The sequence below is a fragment of the Brienomyrus brachyistius genome, chromosome 4 (genome assembly GCF_023856365.1).
Source record: "Brienomyrus brachyistius isolate T26 chromosome 4, BBRACH_0.4, whole genome shotgun sequence".
In the NCBI taxonomy this organism is placed as follows: domain Eukaryota; kingdom Metazoa; phylum Chordata; class Actinopteri; order Osteoglossiformes; family Mormyridae; genus Brienomyrus; species Brienomyrus brachyistius.
The window spans coordinates 25971217-25991767 of NC_064536.1; the positions used below are offsets into that span (position 1 = coordinate 25971217).

Consider the following 20551-nt stretch of genomic DNA (forward strand, 5'->3'; position numbering starts at 1 on the left):
ACACACACACACACACACACACACACACACACACACACACACACACAGAGCGGCAACCACAAACACCCTGAATCAGCTGCTGCTGTTTTCTCAACAGTTTCTGCATCTTTCATATGAGTCGTCAACACCTCTGTAGAGAAGTGACAGACATGTTTGCTGTTATCTCTGCTCCAGTATACAAGACACTATTCTTAAATGGTAATTTATAACTTTTATAAAAGATTGCAAATATTACTTTAAAAATGATATTGCTACTAGAAACCACATTCCTGCAGAATCCCAAATCATCCTGATTTAATTCACTGCAACTAATTAGCTGGTTCTGATGAAGCTGCAAATTCAGATGGAGGCATTTAATAATCACCTTTAGTTTGGCTAATTACTGTCAACAGCAATTTACATTAGGAATTTACTGGGGTGTCACTATAAAAATACTGCTGAAAGAGTTTGTATGCCACCCCTGATTATTTTAACAATCCACTGGTTGTTATATTATTCCCCATCAGATTTGCTTGTTGTTCAGGTTATTAGTCATATTATAGGCATGAAAAGTTTTGAAATGACTCTATGTGATCTTAATTTTTTAACATCACAAAACACTGGCATTTTAAGAGGGGTGTGTACACATCATAAATCTACTGTAATTGCGGGGCACCAGGGTACAGGGTACTGGTCTGTAGCAGCTGGAGTTCAGTGGCAGCTGCTCTCAGAAGACCCCGGTGTGACTCAGCAGCCCTATTTAGGGGTCCTTAGTGGGGAGAGGCCTACAAATGGTGGCAAAGAATGGTGCCCACTCAACCCCCTCCTAATGGACCCCTGCTTAGTGTGTTTACGTACAGTCATGGATATCGATGCTACAAGATTTACTAGACATCAGTTTCCAGCTAAACCTTCCATTACAGACGACTTTCATTGCACCCAGCGTGTAGCAAGACACCAACCACAGGAGCTGCAAATCAACATCCATGGACTGGGGGGGCCTTGCTGGCAGAGGAGCTGAGCTGCTTCTAGTCAGTAACCTCTCTGACTTGGGGCTCCCCAAAACTCCCCCAACTCTCCTGCTCCTTAATAAATGACTTTGTCACCAACCACCATTAGACAGTCAAACTCGGCCCCCACTTCTCCTCCACTCGCTCACTCAGCACCGGTTCTCCACAAGGCTGCCTGTTCAGTCCACTGCTGTTGTCCCTTTACATCCATGACTGCAGTCCAGCCCCATCAAATTTTCTGACGACACCACAGTTATTGGACTTAGAGGGGAACGGTTCTGCCTACAGAGATGAGATTATGACACTGTCAGCTTGGAGTTCAGCAAATAACATGACAATGAACATCATGAAAATAAAGGAAACCATCTTTGGCTTCAGGAAAAACAATGCAGACCTGTTCCCCTTCCGCATACTAATGGTGACTGCGTGGAGACGGTCCCAGCCTTCAAATTCATGGGTACCTTCCTGTCTGCTGACCTGCCCTGGACTACAAACACCACAGTGATCATTCAGCGACTTCACTTCCTGGGAAGAACGACCTGAGTGAACAGCTGCTGGTCACCTTTTACCGCTCCTCCATAGAGAGCCTGCTGACATACTGCATCACAGTGTGGGAGAGGAGCTGCACTGAAGCAGAGAGGAGGGGGCTTCAGCATGTCAAAAACTGCTGGTCACCTTTTACCGCTCCTCCATAGAGAGCCTGCTGACATACTGCATCACAGTGTGGGACAGGAGCTGCACTGAAGCAGAGAGGAGGGGGCTTCAGCATGTCAAAAACTGCTGGTCACCTTTTACTGCTCCTCCATAGAGAGCGTGCTGACATACTGCATCACAGTGTGGGAGAGGAGCTGCACTGAAGCAGAGAGGAGGGGGCTTCAGCATGTCATCAACGCAGCTCAGAAGATTGCTGGCTGCTCTATGCCCTCTCTACATAAAAACATTTTGAAGAACCCGCACATCCTGGTTTTCACCGGTTTGACCTTCTGCCATCTGATAGATGCTACTGGTTCATCAAATCAAGGACAAACAGACTCAGGAACAGCTTCTTTCCCAGAGAAATAAACAACACTGTACGTCAACATGCACTGACCACCTCTCTGTGTCTCTGTGCCTGTCTGTCTGTCTGTCTGTCTCTCTCTCTCTCTCTCTCTCTCTCTCTCTCTCTGTGCCCTCCACCTCTTCCTGGTTGTACAATAATTCTCTTATGCAATAATTACAGCCAAGTGCAATATTTTTTCTTTGCTCTATGTGTAATTTTCCACATGACCTTCAGTCCTTGTCAAAACTTATAACAGGATGGGCTTGTCTGTTAACATCACAAAAACAGAGGTGATCTTCCAACAGAGCCCAGGAACACGACACTCACCACCAGTCCTTGCAGTCAATCTCCAGCTACTCACAATAACTCTGTTCTTTCAAATATCTGGGCAGTATCGTTTCAATATCTGACTGCAGTATTGACCATTAAGTACAGAATCGAATCAAACCAGCAGCAGCAGCTGTTAGAAGATTACGGTGATGGGTCTTTCAAAACAAGAACCTCAACCTGAACACCATATGTTCAATATTTTATTTTAATAATTCTCTACGCAATATTTATATTACGTTCAGTAAATATTCAGTAAAATCTATATGTAGCGCTTGCTATAGTCACTGTGTGAATGATTGAATGTTTGTTCTTTGCTGCATCTGAATGTTGTTCTTCGTCGTATCTGAAGGAGTAGCTGCTCTGTAATTTGGTCATACATGGTATAATGACAATAAAGGCTCCTAATTCCAATTCTAATTCTACAGTGACGCCAACAGACCCCTTTGGTTGCAGAAGAACTGAGGTGATACAGCATTAACGTCACTGCCCTAAGTGGAACTAGGCTGCTAACAAAGGAACCAAAGCATCAGGGATACGCCCTCACAAACACTGGCACATGACTGACACAAAATGATCAAAGATCAACATCAGAGACGTCCTCATAACCCATGATATAAGAGGCGCAGAATGCTGGACAAATCATGGCATGATTGTGGACAAATTATGCATGACAGTCCGCTCCCCTGTCCGAGTACAGAAGTCTGGCAAGAAAAGGCTACACTGTGTCCGGCTGAAAGGCACTGGGGCTAAAGATGAGTTTCTGAGGCCTTTGGTTGGGAAGCTAAAAGAGAACAAAACACATTTGTTGATGCAGCAGCTCAGACTAAAAAAACATCAAGATTGGTTTTATGAGACAGAGATCACAATCTGCCAGCTAGACAACATGCACAAGCTACATAGGGGATCCCTGAACAACCCCTCATCTAGTGCCTTCAGAGAACAATGGCTAACAGGTTGGAGGGATGTAAAAGAGACTTTGAGGACATTGGAGAATGAATGTTGGAGGAATAAAGCACACAAAATCCAAGAATATGCAGACAGAAGTTATATCCATAATTCCTACTCGACGCGGCTCAGCTCGCGGCCTCATTGCTCACGCCACGCGGCTCAGCTCGCAGCCTCATTGCTCACGCTCAGCTCACGGCCTCATTGCTCACGCTCAGCTCGCGGCCTCATTGCTCACGCCACGCGGCTCAGCTCGCAGCCTCATTGCTCACGCTCAGCTCACGGCCTCATTGCTCACGCTCAGCTCGCGGCCTCATTGCTCACGCCACGCGGCTCAGCTCGCAGCCTCATTGCTCACTCGACGCGGCTCAGCTCGCGGCCTCATTTCTCACGCTCAGCTCGCGGCCTCATTGCTCACGCTCAGCTCGCAGCCTCATTGCTCACGCCATTTGGCTCAGCTCGCGGCCTCATTGCTCAGGCTCAGCTCGCGGCCTCATTGCTCACTCGACGCGGCTCAGCTCGCAGCCTCATTGCTCACGCTCAGCTCACGGCCTCATTGCTCACGCTCAGCTCGCGGCCTCATTGCTCACGCTCAGCTCGCAGCCTCATTGCTCACGCCACGCGGCTCAGCTCGCGGCCTCATATGGTTGGTCTATTTGGCAGGAGAGGAGGAGGTTGCATCACCTGAAGGTAGATTTGACATGCTCCTTAAGTTCCTGAGAAGTCAGGAAAAGATTTATGAGCAGTTGGACCAATTAAGGGACGATGATTCCAGTAAGAGAGAGATAAAAATCCCACAAAAGCATGCCCGGACCAAAGCCACTAACTCGTTAGGCTTTCAAGCATCTTGCATTGTCTGTGGAGAGAGGGGTCACAGGAAGAAGTTGTACTACTGCAAGAAATTTAAAACGCTTCGAGTGGGGGAAAAGAGGGAGGCCGTTAAGAAGTTCGGCGCTTGTGTGAGGTGTCTTGAGATTCACGATGGTGACGCAGAGTGTAAGACCACCTTCCTGTGTAAAAATGAGGGGTGCAAGGACGCTCAAGGCCTAGGTCATCACTATTACCTCTGTCCCAAGGTTGGAAGCAAGGAAGGAGACCCAAGGCGGTTGAGGCCCAGTCCAGCAAGAGCTGAAGGGAAGAGGTATACTGAAAGCCAGGAAGAGTTCCTAACGAGCTTGCCCCCTGATTTAGCTCAGCGGTGTCGGAATGTGTTCTGCAACTCTGTCTCAAAGACATATAGCTTAACCGTTCCAGAGCAGGGGTTGCTAGCGGAGAATGACCTCAAGGAGTTTCCAGTTATAATGATGATCCTTGAGGTCACTGCCAATGCTGGGCAAAAGATTGGAACTTTGATAGACCTGGCATCTGATACCAATTATATTACCCATGAGGCTGCTGGTGAGCTGGACTTAAGGAGTGAGGATGTGACCCTTATAGTCCATGGAGTTGGCGGAATGCAAGTAACAGTTCAGACCAAGCGTTACCTGCTGAAGATACGGGTCAAAACCTCAATGGGAGCCCTGAAGTCTCATCAGCTTGTGTGTTATGGGCTTGATAGCATTGCAGAGGTTAACCGTCATGTGTCAGCAGAAAGACTGCAAAAAATATTTCCTCATGTTCCCTTTCATCAACTGGTCCGCCCTACTAAGATTAAACTCCTCATAAGCCATAAGGAAGGGCAGCTTGTCCCTCAGAAGGTGTGCTCTGTTGGGGACCTTGTCCTGTGGCATGGGCCTCTGGGTAAAACAGTGGGCGGTTCTCATCCAGATCTGTTAGAAGACGTTACAGTCACTGTCCACGATTCTAAAACTCATTTTGCACGCTCCATGCGGACAGCGGCTGCTGGATATAAAGAGATCACCAGTGACTACTCAGGTAAACTTCTTCGACTCACTCGGGCTACTATGTCCTCTGTCAACCGAGATTTTATGGATTGGTGGAGGTGGGACAGCATTGGGGCTGCTTGTGAGCCTCGGTGTGGTGGCTGTAGATGTGGAAATTGCCAACCTGGGGGAAAGGAGATGACTATTTCCGAGGAACGAGAGCTGGAGAAAATAAAGGATGGACTTACTTATGTGACTGAAGATCACCATAGCATAAAGCCACACTGGCATGCAAGGTATCCCTGGATTGAGGACTTGGGAACGCTGCCTAACAATAGGGGAGCTGTTGAAGCAACGTTCCTGAGAACCGAGAAGCAACTGACAAGGGAGATTGAATGGAAAATGGCCTATAAAGCACAGGTCCATGACATGGTCGAGCGGAGGGCTGTTATTAAGCTTTCAAAGGAAGAGTTGGAAAACTGGACCGGACCAGTATGGTATATCAGTCACCTAATTGCACCGAACCCTCACTCTGTTACTACACCAGTTCGTCTTGTGTGGAATAGTAGCCAGAAATTCAGGGGTCAAAGCCTAAATGACTTGCTCATTAAAGGTCCAGATGTCCTCAACAGTATACGTGCTGTTCTAATTCGGTTTCGGCAAGGGGTGTTTGCTGCGCTTGGAGACATAAAGAAAATGTATAATTCTGTATGGCTCGAGGACCAAGAGGTACATCTTCATCGCTTTTTGTGGAGAGACTCTGAGGATGAGGATATTCAGGAGTATGCAATTACAAGAGTCAATATCGGTGATAAGCCAGCAGGCTGTATCGCACAAGTTGCCATGCGTGAGACGGCAAATTTGCCCATGTTTAATCATCTTGTTGAAGAGCGTCGCGTGCTGGAGCAAGACGCTTACGTAGATGATGTGCTTACATCCCATAGTGATTTGAACCAGCTCAAGCAAATAACGGCCAATATCGAACAAATCTTGGAGACTGGTGGATTTTATATGAAACCATGGGTTTACTCCGGCCAAAGTGGGAGACCAGAATCCAAGGACCCTGAGGAAAAGAAACCTGTGGTGATGGTCCTTCCGAATCAACTCCCTGATGAGAACAATAAAGCTTTGGGCCTAGGCTATGATCCGGAGAGTGATAAACTTCATTTGATGACAGCGGTAAACTTCTCCAAAAGGAAAAAGAGGATGAGATTGGGAGAGAACTTGTCTAAAGATGAAATCAGGGCGCAGGTGCCAAACCCGCTCACTCGTAGAGAGCTCCTGAGTCAAGTTTCTGGGCTGTATGACCCCCTTGGTCTTGTGACACCTGTCAAGCAAAAGGGAGCCATTTTGGTGAGAAAAGCATTTCAGGAAGTAAGGGGCAAATACAGCCCATCAGAAAATACATGGGATGCTCCTTTGTCGGAGGGTCTATGGGAAGACGCTGTTCACCTCTTTGAAGATTATACCGAGCTTAGCCAGTTAAGATTCATCAGAGCCTTGACACCTCCTGCACCATGTGGCGAGCCCTGTGGTATTACGTTCTCTGACGGGAGTGAGTGCTCGTATGGGGCTGTGCTGTACTTGCGGTGGAAATTGCCACGAGATGTCATTGTACGGCTTGTTGAGTCCAAGGCAAGGTTGACGCCGTTAGATCATAAAGGGGATGTTGTAAAAGCTGAGGTCTGTGGGGCTGTTTATGCTGCTCGCTTGAAAAAGTATTTCGAGAAGCATTGTAAGATTCAGGTAGCAAGATGGTACCATTTGGTTGATAGCCAGACTGTCCTAGGAGCTGTCCAACGTGAAAGCTATGGCTATCAAACATTCTTTGCCAATAGAATCGGGGAAATTCAAGGCAGCACAAATGTTCAAGACTGGTGGTGGATTCCTGGGCCACTCAACATAGCGGACATTATTTCGAGGGGGGCAAGCCCCAAAGAGTTGGACGAAGGCTCAGAGTGGCAGCTGGGTCCTAAGTTCTTAAGGCTCCCAGAAAGTGAATGGCCAGTGAAATCTGCTAAGGATGTTACTATTGAAGCAAGAGAGAACCTCACAAGGATCCAGAAAAAAGCTTTTGTTGCTGCTCTTACGAGGGTCAGGGCAAAAAATGCAGGCCTGAAACAGGACTTAAATCTTCCCTCAGTGGTTTTGCATAGGCCATCTGCCAGGACTGTTGCAAGCCTGGTAGATATCAAGCGGTTTAGTAGCCTAATGCAACTAGTTAAATCAGTAGCGATGGTCTGGAGGGCGGCAAAGAAGTTTCTTCATGCCAAAGCCACCGGAAATCCAAAGTGGGAGGCAGTCCTATTGACAGGCATTGTCACCGTGGCCGAGAGAGAAGACGCCTTCCGAGACCTCTGTCTGTCAGCTCAAGAAGGAGTTACTTTCCCTACCACTACAACGGATCGGTTGGTGGTGTATAGGAATGAAACTAGTGGACTATTGCTGTGTGGGGGCAGAATTCAGCATTTTAGAGAAGACTATTCGGCTGTCCCACTGCTGCCTTTTGATACTTGGCTAGGGACGCTACTAGCACGTCAAAGTCATCAGCAGGGACATGAGGGGGTCGCTGGGACACTGCTTAGGATGCGGCAGAAGGCTTGGGTTGTTCAAGGGAGAAGGTTGGCCCAAAAGGTCGTCAACCAGTGTGTCCTTTGCAGGAAAGTAAGAGCTCGAATGTGCCGGCAAGTGATGGGTGATCTTCCAGTAGAGAGGTCAAGACCTGCCGCTCCTTTCCAGTTTACGACTATTGATTTGTTTGGCCCGTACCTGGTGAAAGATGATGTGAAAAGAAGAGTGTCCATGAAGGTCTGGGGGGTTATCTTCTGCTGCATGGCAAGCCGTGCTTTATATGTAGATCTGGCCAGCAGTTTGTCTACAGAGAGCTTCTTAATGACCTATCAAAGATTCACAGCCATCAGGGGCCATCCCCTTAAGGTCTGGTCAGATCCTGGGACCAATTTTATTGGTGCAAGAGCCTTGCTGGTGGATCTGTATGCCTTCTTGCAGAGCCAAGATACATTGAGCTTGGAGGAGTACGCTGTAAAGAATGGGACAAGCTGGATCTGGAGAGTGCTCCCTGCTGACTCGCCACATCGAAATGGGGCTGCTGAAGCGGCTGTAAGAATTACCAAGAGAGCTCTTCAAGGACTGGGCAAGTCAGCAAATCTTACCTTCAATGAGTTCCTTACGGCCCTCCATTTGGCGGCGAACCTGGCTAATGAGAGGCCTATCGACGCAAGAGTCCAAAGTCGAGAGGGTCGCATTCAGTATGTAACACCAAATACGCTTCTCCTAGGTCGAGCATCCCACAGTGGGGACTCCAGGTCCTTCAATTTTAACGACTACCCCTACAAGCGGCTCAGGGAGATCCAGAGCCAAGTTAGTGACTTTTGGAAAGCATGGTGTCAGCTTGCTGGGCCAAACCTCTTCATTAGAGCTAAATGGCATACCACGGAGAGAAATGTTGCTGTAGGGGATGTCGTGTGGCTTTGTGATCAAAACTCCCTGCGAGGACAATTTAGACTTGGCCGAGTCGTCTCTGTGGCACCAGATTCAAAGGGCATCGTGAGAGATGTTGAAATTCTTGTTGTGCCTGGGGGCTGTGTGTTGGTCCAGCCTCAGAAGCCTGAAATCCAGCACTCTGGCGACGGGAAGGAAAAGCCTATTGGAGTGGTATTGCGCAGGGATGTCCGGCGACTTGTAGTCCTGTTGCCTGTGGAGGAGCAGGAAAATTAAAACTCTTTTGGGTCTATATTCGCCTTGAAGTTCTCCAACCTTTCTGTTCAAGAACAAAAAGGTTGAGTGGGAGGTGTTGCGATGAACGTCATTCCAGCAAGTGGTTACGTCGTTCACGCAAGTGGTCATGCGGAACCAAAGTTTACTCACCTGTGTGCACCCGAGGGGAAGGCATTAACGGATGCACCTGCTCTTTATTTTGGATAAAGTCGGCAAAACGCATTGGCAGCGCGACAAGCAAAGGGTCAAATCTACACCAAGTGCTTCTGGAACTGTGCTGTGATTGTGTACTGAAAAGTAGACTCTGAACGGACAGCCGGTAAGACCATGAACCATGCGTGTTGGAGACTTTGTTGCAAATGTTATTTGTAGCAAGCACTACCTGTTGCGAGTGGGGTTTATTTCTTAATAGGGTGTGCTGTAAGTGTCTCAATGACAATATGTGGAATGCTGTTTTATTGATTCAGATGTTTGCATTAATGTGGTTTAAAAGGGGGGTTTCTATTTTTAGTTTATCTAAAAGTTAAATATTAAATTGCTAAAAAGAAAAAAAAAGTATTAAGGGTGAACTTTCCTTTTAATAATTCATATGGGCAGAAGTGTTAAACCTATTGTTCGATTGTCTAATTGGTTAGCTTTTCATTGCAATTTATTGCGTTGAGTAACTCATTTATGTGTTTCCCCAGTGGTTTGATTTTAAACTTTGATGTTTGGAGGAATTTTATTCAGAACAAGTTATGTATAATTGTGTGGAAATTTAAAGCTGAGATTGGTCATTTATTGTATATTTTGTGGGTATGTATATATATACTATTCATTCCCTTGGTCAGACACCAACCTTCTCAGATGTTCTGACAGCTGTCCGCTCCATAAAAAATAACAAGTAGCCTAGTACTCAGCAGAGTATGGGAGGCGGAGGAGAGTCCCCAGCAGGGGCGGGACGCAAATATCGTCACCATATATAAAGTCATGGGTGAAAAGTTCATCTTTGACAACATTAGAGGAATTTCTCTTTTTGCTGTTGTGGAACAGTGCTGTCAAAGACTGTGTTGAAGATTCTGACTGATAATGTTATGTGTTATCTGAGTGACAATGTGGATTTATAAAAAGCAGGAGTGTGGTTGGTGTGACTCTCACTGCCTAACAGCTTCAGGAAAAGTACCTCGAACATCAGGACCTGTTTATGGTCTTAATTGATCTCTCCTAAGCATTTGACAATGATCAGGAAGCTCCTTTGGAGCTTTGGTTCCACAACCAGGAATCCCACCACCACTGGTACCACCTATACATGCTCCACGTGTCATAAAATCTGTGGTTCTAGAATCGGACCCTTTAGTTGGAGAACCCTCCATTAAAGGAAAAATATGTACGTCATTATAGCAATATGATAGACAACAAACGACATGCGCAAATATCCAGACCAGTCCTAAATAATCAATTTGTGCAAAATAATCTGAAAGATGAGCGTCCACACTGGTAAATTTGACAAATGGGCGTCTGACTTCTTTGGTGTTAATTATCATGCATTTATTTTTTTCATGAAGTAAATTTAGGAGGTAAACCAGCATGTCAGCCATCAAACACGATACTTTTGCACTTTGATCAATGATCAATAGCAGAGGTTTATCTACGATTATTGTGTTACTTTTCTGTTTACAAGTAAAAAGGATAATGCAAGACAAGAACACACCAAACATGCTCATTATCTATTGCATGAAAAGGAAATTATAGGAAAATATCAGTTTTCTTTTATATCATTCAAGATAAAGTGAACAAAATACCAAGTTTTACCTGGTGACCCTATAAAAACGATGAAGAGGAGGAAGAGGAGAGGAGCCATTTCTGGGGGGGGCGATTGAGGCCGAGTCTGTCCTCATTCTGAATGGCAGAGAGGGAAGGAAGGAGATCTGTCTCTCTCTCACACACACACACACACACACACACACACATACAGACACAGACACACACAGAGCATCAACCACAAACACCCCGAATCATTGGCCGCTACTTTTCTCAACAGTTTCTGCATCTTTCATATGAGTCGTCATCAAGGCTCTGTAGAGAAGTGACAGACATGTTTGCTGTTATCTCTGCTCCTGTATACAAGACACTAGTGTTACATGCTAGTTCAATCTTGTATAAAACTGCATAAAAAGTATGACAGGCAGCCATGATAGAGCCCCAGAATCCACATTCCTGCAGAATCCCAAATCATCCTGATTTAATTCACTGCAGCTAATTAGCTGGTGATCATGAGGCTGCATAATCAGATGGAGGCAGACAAGATGGGAAACCTGTAGGAAGCTGGAAAACTCCTCTGATGCAAACTGAGGTCCAATGTCACATATTATTAACCTTGTTTACTCCAGCTGAGAGTTTCGGAGCCTGAATTCCAGTTATTTCTCTGGATTGCAGCGATCCGTTTGCTTTTCTTTTCTTTTATTTTCGGCAGTCTGTAAAAAGAGTTCCTTGATAAATTGATTTGTACAATCAGTCGCATGATAGTTTTCGCATTTTTAATGTGTTTCCACAGCATCCAAGCCGAACGGTGGCGCTGCCACTCAGTGTTTATGCCACTCCGTGGGTGTGACCCCAGTGGATTCTGCCTTCTGTGATGTCATGTGCTTGTCTGCCTCTGTTTGATGGTCATTGGTGGTGCAGTCTTGGGTGAGAAGAGGAAAAGGGCACTGAGGTCAACATGCAGCCCCATGCACGAGGAACCTGTTTTCAGAATTAGAGTGGGTGAGGTTTAAATTCCAATCCTGACACTCTGTGGTCTGTTTGTGAGAAAGTCCAGCACCTACAGATGTAGCTGCTTGAATTTTACCCTGTTTCCATTATGGGACCTTGGCTGGTCCTTGGCTGGCCCCTGCTGGGTCCTGGGTGGGACCTTGACTGTAATGAGATCCCCCCCACGATGATGTAATGAACAAGGGGGCCGGCATGATCCGCCCCTTACCTCTCTGTGTGTAAAGTACTTGCAATGATTTATCCATCCACCAGGGGGAGCAGTGATTATGAAAGCTGAAGTGACTTACCTGAAATCAGGTACAATACCTGTTTTCAAGAATCTTAACTTAACAACAAGAAATGAAAATCTAAGCAAGTATAATTTTCATATATTTAGACAAAATTCCAATGTCATTAATAAACTGACTACACTGCAATAAATGGCCTGTGAAATTTAAGAAATTGTTTCTGTTGTGAGGCAAAGATGGATCAAAATGTGTTTTAGTTAGTTTATTGATGAAATTAGAATTTTGTATTTTATTTCACCTTTTGGAGATGAGGCGGACCCACGATGTGTGCAGTATAATAATTACAGACCGAAACAAAGTAATAAGATTGATATTGTCAAGCAATGAGGGACAGTGTGGTATATGAAAATTAAACAGATTTAAAGCTTGTTTGGCACATGATGAAATACTTCATCTGCAAAGAGGTCAAGCCAGGTACAAAGCAGAAGCGTGTCCAAGCAACAGAATTATTTTGGGAGAGGAGAGTGACCCAAGATGTGTGTAACAGACTAATTACAGGCCTAAACAAAGTAATAAGGTTGATTGTGGAGAATAAAGGTGGACAGAGTAGAAAATGAAAAATAAAAAAACATATGGTTCTGTACTGTGCTTGAATAAAACAGACACATTCCTTAGTGTGTTCTGTCTTTCTGTCTGGCTAACAGTCTGAAAGGCTGCTGATGGCTGCATATTCACGGGGTGGGGGTGAGGGGCAGTCACAATAACGTGACTGGCTGGCTTTTGGCAGGCAACCGGCAGGCAGCCGGCTGGCATTTGGCTGGCATTTGGCTGGCAACCGGCAGGCAGCAGGCTGGGAGGGGAAAATTGAAGTGGCTGCATCTGTAGGAGCTGAGGGAAGTGTCCAGGCCTAAGCTTCATGATTATGGGTGTCGAAGCAACTGGACAATAGTCATTCAGGCACTTCACTGCTGATTTTTTGGGCACTGGGAATATGATGGAGGATTTGAGCTTGTTCCTTGGTAACAATTTTTGCTCTAGGAATGTTTACTGAATGTTATGATTAGGCTTGTTGTTCATCAAAGATCAAACCCAGAGATGTTCACGAGTCACGGTCAAGTCTCAAGTCTCCATCCTGGTTCCAGCTTTGACAATACTGTTTATCATTATAACTACTAGTTGTTCACCAGTTTTCCTGATTTTCCCAGAATGTTCTCCCACTACTATAAATACTACAACTAAGACAAAAGGATAAAAGCAGCTGGAGGGCATAGCAGAGCAGTGGGTAACAGTGTCACTGTACACATTAAAGGTCATGGGTTCAAGGCTGCATGGCATATTTGCAGTTGACATGTATAGCACTGTGTGCCCTGCGACCCCTGCTGGCCCCCCTTCCTGGGTTGTTCCCTGCCTCGTGCCCATTGCTTCCGGGATAGGCTCCGGACCCCCTGCGACCCAGTAGGATAAGCGGTTTGGAAAATGTATGGATGGAGGGATGGATGTATAGCACTTCAAATGTAACATTTTCTCTCTAAATAAATTTACTTGGTGCGTAAGAAAACCTCTGAATTCATTTCTATAAGTCTTCCCAACTTTCGCTAAACATTATCTCCAGGAATAGTACTTGCCTATTAATTCTGCACACACTGTATGTCTCTGTGACAGGACAGCAGGCAAAAGTTCAAATAAAGAGCAATGTGGAAAACAAGGAGTGGGCCAGAGCACTCGTAAATCTACGAGCAAGATAACTAACTACTTTAGTTATGAAGGGTTTCTGGAAACGCTTAATAATGAACAATCAATCTTAAGTGCTAGATGATAAACTACTTAGCATTATGTTACTTTGGACTTACCTGCTTGCCTGGTGTGTTGCCCTATTGTTTTGACGGTTTTCTTTGTCATCTTATTTGTTCAGTAAATCCCTCCGGTTATCTTTTCACGGCTGTATTTGTGCTTCTGCTCCATTGCCGGTCCTGACAAGTAGTCTCAGAGAAAGTGACATCATTTTGTGAGGCATAGCGAGTCGCCGCTCACATGTTTGATCTTAAAATGTATGAAACTTTTATGGAGCATTAGTTATATTGACTAACTACCAGAACATAGCTGCAAGCAGGAGATAACAAGGAGCAAACACAAGGAACAAACAGAAAAACATAAGTGTAACTTAATAAGAGATACCATATTAATCCCTATGGAGGGTTCATCTTCATGCCTTTTGAAGCTTGCTCTCTACAGAGAGAGCAGTCTGTGACACATGCTGAAGTTAGGTTCAAACCCACGTGATTATAGGCACACAGGCTTAGCCCACTGAGCCACACACTGCACCTTAAAACTTAACTTAACCAGGGTTATATAACAAAAGACAAGTGTTAAGTAATAGGTGGTTGAGGCTGGCCTCTAGCCAGTCTCGAATCCCAGATGGTAGGAATGCCTCCCTCATGTCTGTACATCCAGCCAAGGGAACAGGAGCACAGATTAGGACCTAACAAACCTGGAAAATAACTGGAGACCGGATGACCAGTGACACCTGCTGGCCAAATGGGGAAATGACACACAGACCAGGCAGGACAGGGACTGAAAAAAGACACATTACTAAACACACCATAATTTTTATTGACATTCAAATGAGCAAATATAGAAAAAACTATTTAACAAAACTACAGTCAATAGTATATAAATACAAATAAATTAGGGAGTCAAACATAAATAAATTGCACAAATTCTTTATTACTCAAACAAATAGAATAATACACTTATGTTATAAAGAACATAAATTATTTATTACTCTAAAAAACACACACACATAAAAATAAAATTGTACAAATGCCATCTAAAACCTGACCTTTCCTGCCTTCCGAGATGTAAATTAGTTTGCAGTAGAAGTAGAAGAGGCTGTTGTTTATTATGAAATAGACCAACCACCTTCTAGGATTTTTTTTCACCACTTACCAATGTCTTGCTGTAATACTGGTCGTGGCCATTTCTTACATCACTCTCATTTCTTGGGAAAACAGAGTTATGTGGTACCTCACTTGGTCTTTTGCAAACCAGCCACACCCGGATTCTGTCTGTCAGAGCTGACAGCCAGTCAACAGGGTCTGTGGGGGGGGGGGTGTCGTCGGCAGCAACACTTGGTGGAGATGCTGCTACAGGTGTTTCTAATGAAGAACACAAGGGCATTAGTTTACACATGTATTATCAATTAGTACTTAAGATATGGAAACTTCAAACAGTGCAAAATGGAATTAATTTATTTTGCGTATGTTGTGCAGGGGGGGGCGGCATGGTGGTGCAGTGGTTAGCACTGTCGCGTCACACCTCTGGGACCCGGGTTCGAGTCTCCGCCTGGGTCACATGTGTGCGGAGTTTGCATGTTCTCCCCGTGTCGTCGTGGGGTTTCCTCCAGGTACTCCGGTTTCCCCCCACAGTCCAAAAACATGCTGAGGCTAATTGGTGTTGCTGAATTGCCCATAGGTGTGCATGTGTGAGTGACTGGTGTGTGAGTGTGCCCTGCGATGGGCTGGCCCCCCATCCTGGGTTGTTCCCTGCCTCGTGCCCATTGATTCCAGGATAGGCTCCGGACCCCCCGCGACCCGATAGGATAAGCGGTTTGGAAAATGGATGGGATGGATGGATGGATGTTGTGCAGGGATGTGCACATACACACATATACCTCACCCCCCTTCCCACACACACGGCTTTGTAATTATATTTGTGGGGACTCTCCATTCATTTCTATGGGGAAAATTCTAATCCCAACATGATGACCCTAACCCCTACCCAGCCCTAACCTTTACCATAAGTTTGGCATTTTTACATTATTGATTGCAAAATGGCCCCCAATACGTCAAAATAACAGGATTTTATTACGTTGTAATTAAATTATTGTATTAGTGTTGTACAAAGTTAGAGGTGCACTAATTGATAGATTCCCCCCCTCTACCATCCCCTACTTCCCCGCTCCAGTGGGGAGATTAAGGTTAAAGTTAACTCACTTATTTATTATTATTATTATTTTTTTTACTTGCTGCATTATTTTTTATTAATTATTTTGTATTTATACAACATATTCATTAATATATTCTAACATAAATTTAAATGAATTCAATACAAATGATTTTTTTTTTTACAGGTGACAAGAATATACCTGGGTTACAATTGACGTAAGCATCCTGGGCCTGGCGTCAGGAAGGTGTAAGGGGTTTCACTGTCACTCAGAGGCGTTTCTCTGTCACTCAGAGGGGTTTCTCTGTCACTCAGAGGCGTTTCTCTGTCACTCAGAGGGGTTTCTCTGTCACTCAGAAGCGTTTCTCTGGCAATCAGAGGCGTTTCACTGTCGCTCAGAGGGGTTTCACTGTCACTCAGAGGGGTTTCTCTGTCACTCAGAGGCGTTTCTCTGTCACTCAGAGGAGTATCTCTGTCACTCAGAGGCGTTTAACTGTCACTAAGAGACATTTCACTGTCACTCAGTTGTTTCTGTCAAACATCAGTAAAACAATGTGAATCATGTATCACAATCTACTTTATTCGTATTGATAATAATAAAATGTACAATAAAAACAGAAACAGTTTTTGATATTCTCTTTCTCTACATCAGTGAGGACAAACACCATCATTTCAGGGCCTGCCTGGCGGGGGTTGGGGGCATCTTGCCACTTTCTCTTTCCGAGCTACGGTGCTGTAGACGATCTCGTCAGAATCTGCTGCAGCCTGGGGAAGTAGACAATGTGTCCTGAGTTTAACTAGAGATGCTTTTTAGCTTTGGGGTTGTAGCTGTGCAGGGGGGGTCATTGTACTGATTGACTGATGTTGCAAAATGCTAACACACATTTTACAAGCAGCTACATTGTTTTCTGGTTTATACATAGTGTTTCAATAAACGTTACCAAAACCAAGATGTAAAAATTTGACAATTACGTTTTTACACTTTATAGAAAATAATATTGCAGATTTGCATCTTTGCTGTTTGTCAGTCATGGGATTGTGACAAATTATGTTATTTTGAACAGAAATACATGATGCCTTGTTTATCTTCTTGCAAATACGTGAACATCATTAATATTTCTCTTTGGTAGCTTGTGGTATTTCAGGCCACAACCACATATAAAAGAATAAGACCAGAAACAAAGGTATCACTCTGCCCCCTGGTGGACACAAGTCTTAACCCTCCAGACTGACGTAAACTACACAGGGAAGTATGAGCAACACCACTTAGGAATGACAGCCCAGGTAAGCATTGAGTGTTAAGCAGCCTAAGGAAGGACGCACTGTTACTAGGCTGCATTGTCTTCAAGACTGTGGCAGCACTGTTTCAAGCAGCGGAAACCCAAATTAAATGCATGGATTTTCATTTATGGCACAATCACCATGCAACTCAAGGATCATGCAACTCAGTTTATGTTAGAAATAATGTCTCTTGATGGATGGATGGATGGATGGATGGATGGGGCTCAGTTTATGTTCAGTTTGCCAGGTTCTTACCATGTTGTCTAATGGCATGACCCGAGTAGATGAACGTGCTGTATTTCTAGCTTTTGCTGTTACTGAGACGTATGTCACTTCATCCCCAGGGTCTGCAGTGGGCTGGAGAGGGAAGAGATGCTGTAAATGGATACTGTAATCATACACCATTACTGTTATACTGTATGATTACAAAGAGGACACACAATGTAAATGGATACTGTAATCATGCACCATTACTGTTACACTGTATGATTAAAAACAGGACACACACAGTAAATGGATACTGTAATCATATACTATTACTGTTACACTGTATAATTATAGAGAGGACACACAATGTAAATGGATACTGTAATCATGCACCATTACTGTTACACTGTATGATTAAAAACAGGACACACACAGTAAATGGATACTGTAATCATATACTATTACTGTTACACTGTATAATTATAGAGAGGACACACAATGTAAATGGATACTGTAATCATGCACCATTACTGTTACACTGTATGATTACAAACAGGACACACAATGTAAATGGATACTGTAATCAGGTGCCATTACTGTTACACTGTATAATTACAGGGAGGACACACACTGTAAATGGAAACTGTAAAAAGCCATTTCATAACCCACTTCTCCTTTACCTATTAGTAAATATATGAAGACACCTGAATATGCATTAATAAACTACACAGTGTTCAGACCAGCAGGAAAGGGAGACAATGACATGTGATGCGAGATAAGATGCTAAAGAATGACGTTCATGGTCTGTGGTCCAAGAACTAATGCTTATTAGCATGATCTGCTCATTGCTTTGCTGCAGTTTTCAGCGTTCAGCTCTGCTAAGCTGCACTTATCTGGCAGAGAACCATATCAGACTGTGGTGGAAAATTCAGAGATGGACTCGCAAACATTTAAAAAAGCACCTGTTAAGGAGAAGTGGAAAGACACACTTACAGTGAGGGCAGCCTTGTTTTCTCTGTTCCTGTTTCTGGCCTGTGTCTTTGCTAAAAAGAAAAAAAGGTGGTAATTTAGGAAAAACTGACGCATTTCTATTTCTTATACAGTCATTACATATAGCAGTCAGAGGTTTTCATTAAAGTTTCGAAAGCAGCCATTCTTACCCGATCTTCTGCACAGAATCATGACAACAAGGAGCAAGAGCAGGATCAACAGCAGCAGCACTGCTAAGATTCCCACAGAGAAGTGTGTGGGATCACTGGGGAAATATATAAGATGGATTTCATATTATCCGGATTTAAGGTACCCTAGGCTAATTCATTTTTAACAGTTCTCTATATGAGTAACACCCAGTAATCATGTATATCTGCAGGGTATATATCTGTCCACAGAAGGATTACAAATGGAATAATCATACAGCTCATTCTGAACACGATCATTTAATACCAACTGACAACAATTCTGCAAAAAGAGAGAATCCTGTAAACATCACCTACAGAGAAAGTAATTATATAACTTCTGTAACAGGCAGCCCATAAACATCTAAGGTTATGCTGTTTTACATTTCAGACTATGGTGAACAGAAATGCCAGGATATTTCCACCTCCCATACTGGAATTCTGAAACAGGACAGCATGACAGTTAAGTCCACAATTCTGATGTCATTCACTGTTTGTCAGGATCAGTCGCTGCAGTGTCTGTCGGTTCCCTGTATGCCCAGCAGGTTTCGCTGGCCTTCCCTTTCCTTTCTGTGTTTCACAGTCCTGATTGTGTTCCCCTGCTCCTCGGGCCACTGCATGGCTGAATGGGATGAACGTGTGGCTTAGAACTGTTAGAACCAGGCTTCCCCATGTTTTCTCCATGCTAGTTACGTTCTTGTATTGTTCCTTGATTTTTGTATATTTTGTTTCTGCTTTTCCCTGCCCGTGTCTAGTTTTGTAGCTATGTTTTGTTTCACATATTCACTTAGTTCCTTCTATTGCTTCAGTCTTTAGTGCTTGTTAATTACTCTCTCCTATTCCCCATAGTTCCTAGTTCCTTTTGTGCTATTAGTAATGGCCCACACCTGTCCCTCGCCATGCCCTCATTGCCTGTGTATATTTATACCTACCCTTGCACTTGTTCCTCAGTCGGTCATTTTACGTGCTTGTATGTGCTGTATTATATTTTCTTCCTGCATTTTCCTGTCCTGTTCCCCATGAAACCTGTTTGGTGTGAGTTTTTCCTTCTGTGTAGTTATTGCCTGTTTAGTTCTTGGTTAATCTCTGGCCTTTGTTTTCACCCCTCATGGTCTCTTTTGTTCCTGTCATTCCTTGCTTGTTGTCACCAAGCCACACTGGGGATCATCCCTTCCATCACGCTGTATCGTAAGACTGTTTCCTACTGCAGACTATTCAAAATGAGCACAGCAGAGCTGGCAGAGAAAACACCAAAATGTAGGATTCTTCCGGTGTATCTGATTTACAGATATATCACATATCATCTATATATGCAGGAGTGCAGCTATAATGTCTGGGCCCCCTGACAACACCTTCAACAATGATCACCTGGGGGGGGGGGGGAAGGGGGCCCACGTGATGAGTAAGCGAGTGTGTGTGTGTGTGTGTGTGTGTTTGCGTGTGTGTGTGTGCGTGTGTGCGTGTGTGTGTGTGTGTGTGTGTGTGTGTGTGTGTGTGTGTGAGCGGGTATACCTATCCTTATGGGGACACAATAACGTGATAAATATCTGCTTTAGAGGGAAAACTCTATTTTATAAAAAATTGGTGACTGCTATAAAAAAACTAAAAATGCAAAAACTCTTGTATTTTGCTTGGTTACTTATGGTCATGGTTAGGGCAGGGTGGGGGTTAAGGTTGTCATAGTTAGCGTAAGCATTTTTCCCGTAGAAGTGAATGAGCGGGCCCCATAAGGATAGGTATACCCTACATGTGTGTGTGTGTGTGTGTGTGTGCGTGTGTGTGTTTACTGTAGCATTTGAGGCCCCTATAAAGTGCTGGACCCCAGGAATCTATCCGGATACATGTCTTACCTTACACTGGAATCTGTAGAGTTCTGTCCTGATGAATTGGATGTCGAAGGAAGAGGAGAAGAAACAGCATTTCTCAGTGTCGTATGATGGGTTGGCACATGAAATACTGAGGATCATGTAGAAGAGCACTTGATTAGTTCAATATAAATGAAGACTGAAAATGTGGCACCATCAGCAACTGTAAATACACAAATAATCACATTGTGCAGAGATGCGTGTTAAACAGCCAGCGTCTGATTCACTACAGTCTGCTT

The 20551-nt window shown here is 44.3% G+C and overlaps 2 protein-coding genes across 7 annotated transcripts in view; one reads left to right on the forward strand and one right to left on the reverse strand.

The window, feature by feature from the left end:
• The window catches only part of LOC125739888 (polymeric immunoglobulin receptor-like), a 117971-nt gene that overhangs the window by 71338 nt on the left and 26082 nt on the right, over nt 1-20551 (forward strand). The window lies entirely within an intron of this gene.
• The window catches only part of LOC125739891 (polymeric immunoglobulin receptor-like), a 37197-nt gene that overhangs the window by 7804 nt on the left and 8842 nt on the right, over nt 1-20551 (reverse strand). Inside the window, exons 6-10 of one of the 4 annotated variants that reach the window (XM_049010438.1) lie at nt 20298-20403; nt 18433-18527; nt 18266-18315; nt 17321-17422; nt 16364-16549 (exon numbers count right to left, since the gene is read on the reverse strand). In XM_049010438.1, the coding sequence (XP_048866395.1) occupies nt 16457-16549; nt 17321-17422; nt 18266-18315; nt 18433-18527; nt 20298-20403 (446 nt within the window). In that variant the 3' untranslated portion in view covers nt 16364-16456. Of the gene's footprint in view, nt 1-16363; nt 16550-17320; nt 17423-18265; nt 18316-18385; nt 19683-20297; nt 20404-20551 lie in introns of those variants that run through there. The other 3 variants (XR_007397363.1, XM_049010440.1, XM_049010439.1) reach the window with 3 other exon arrangements.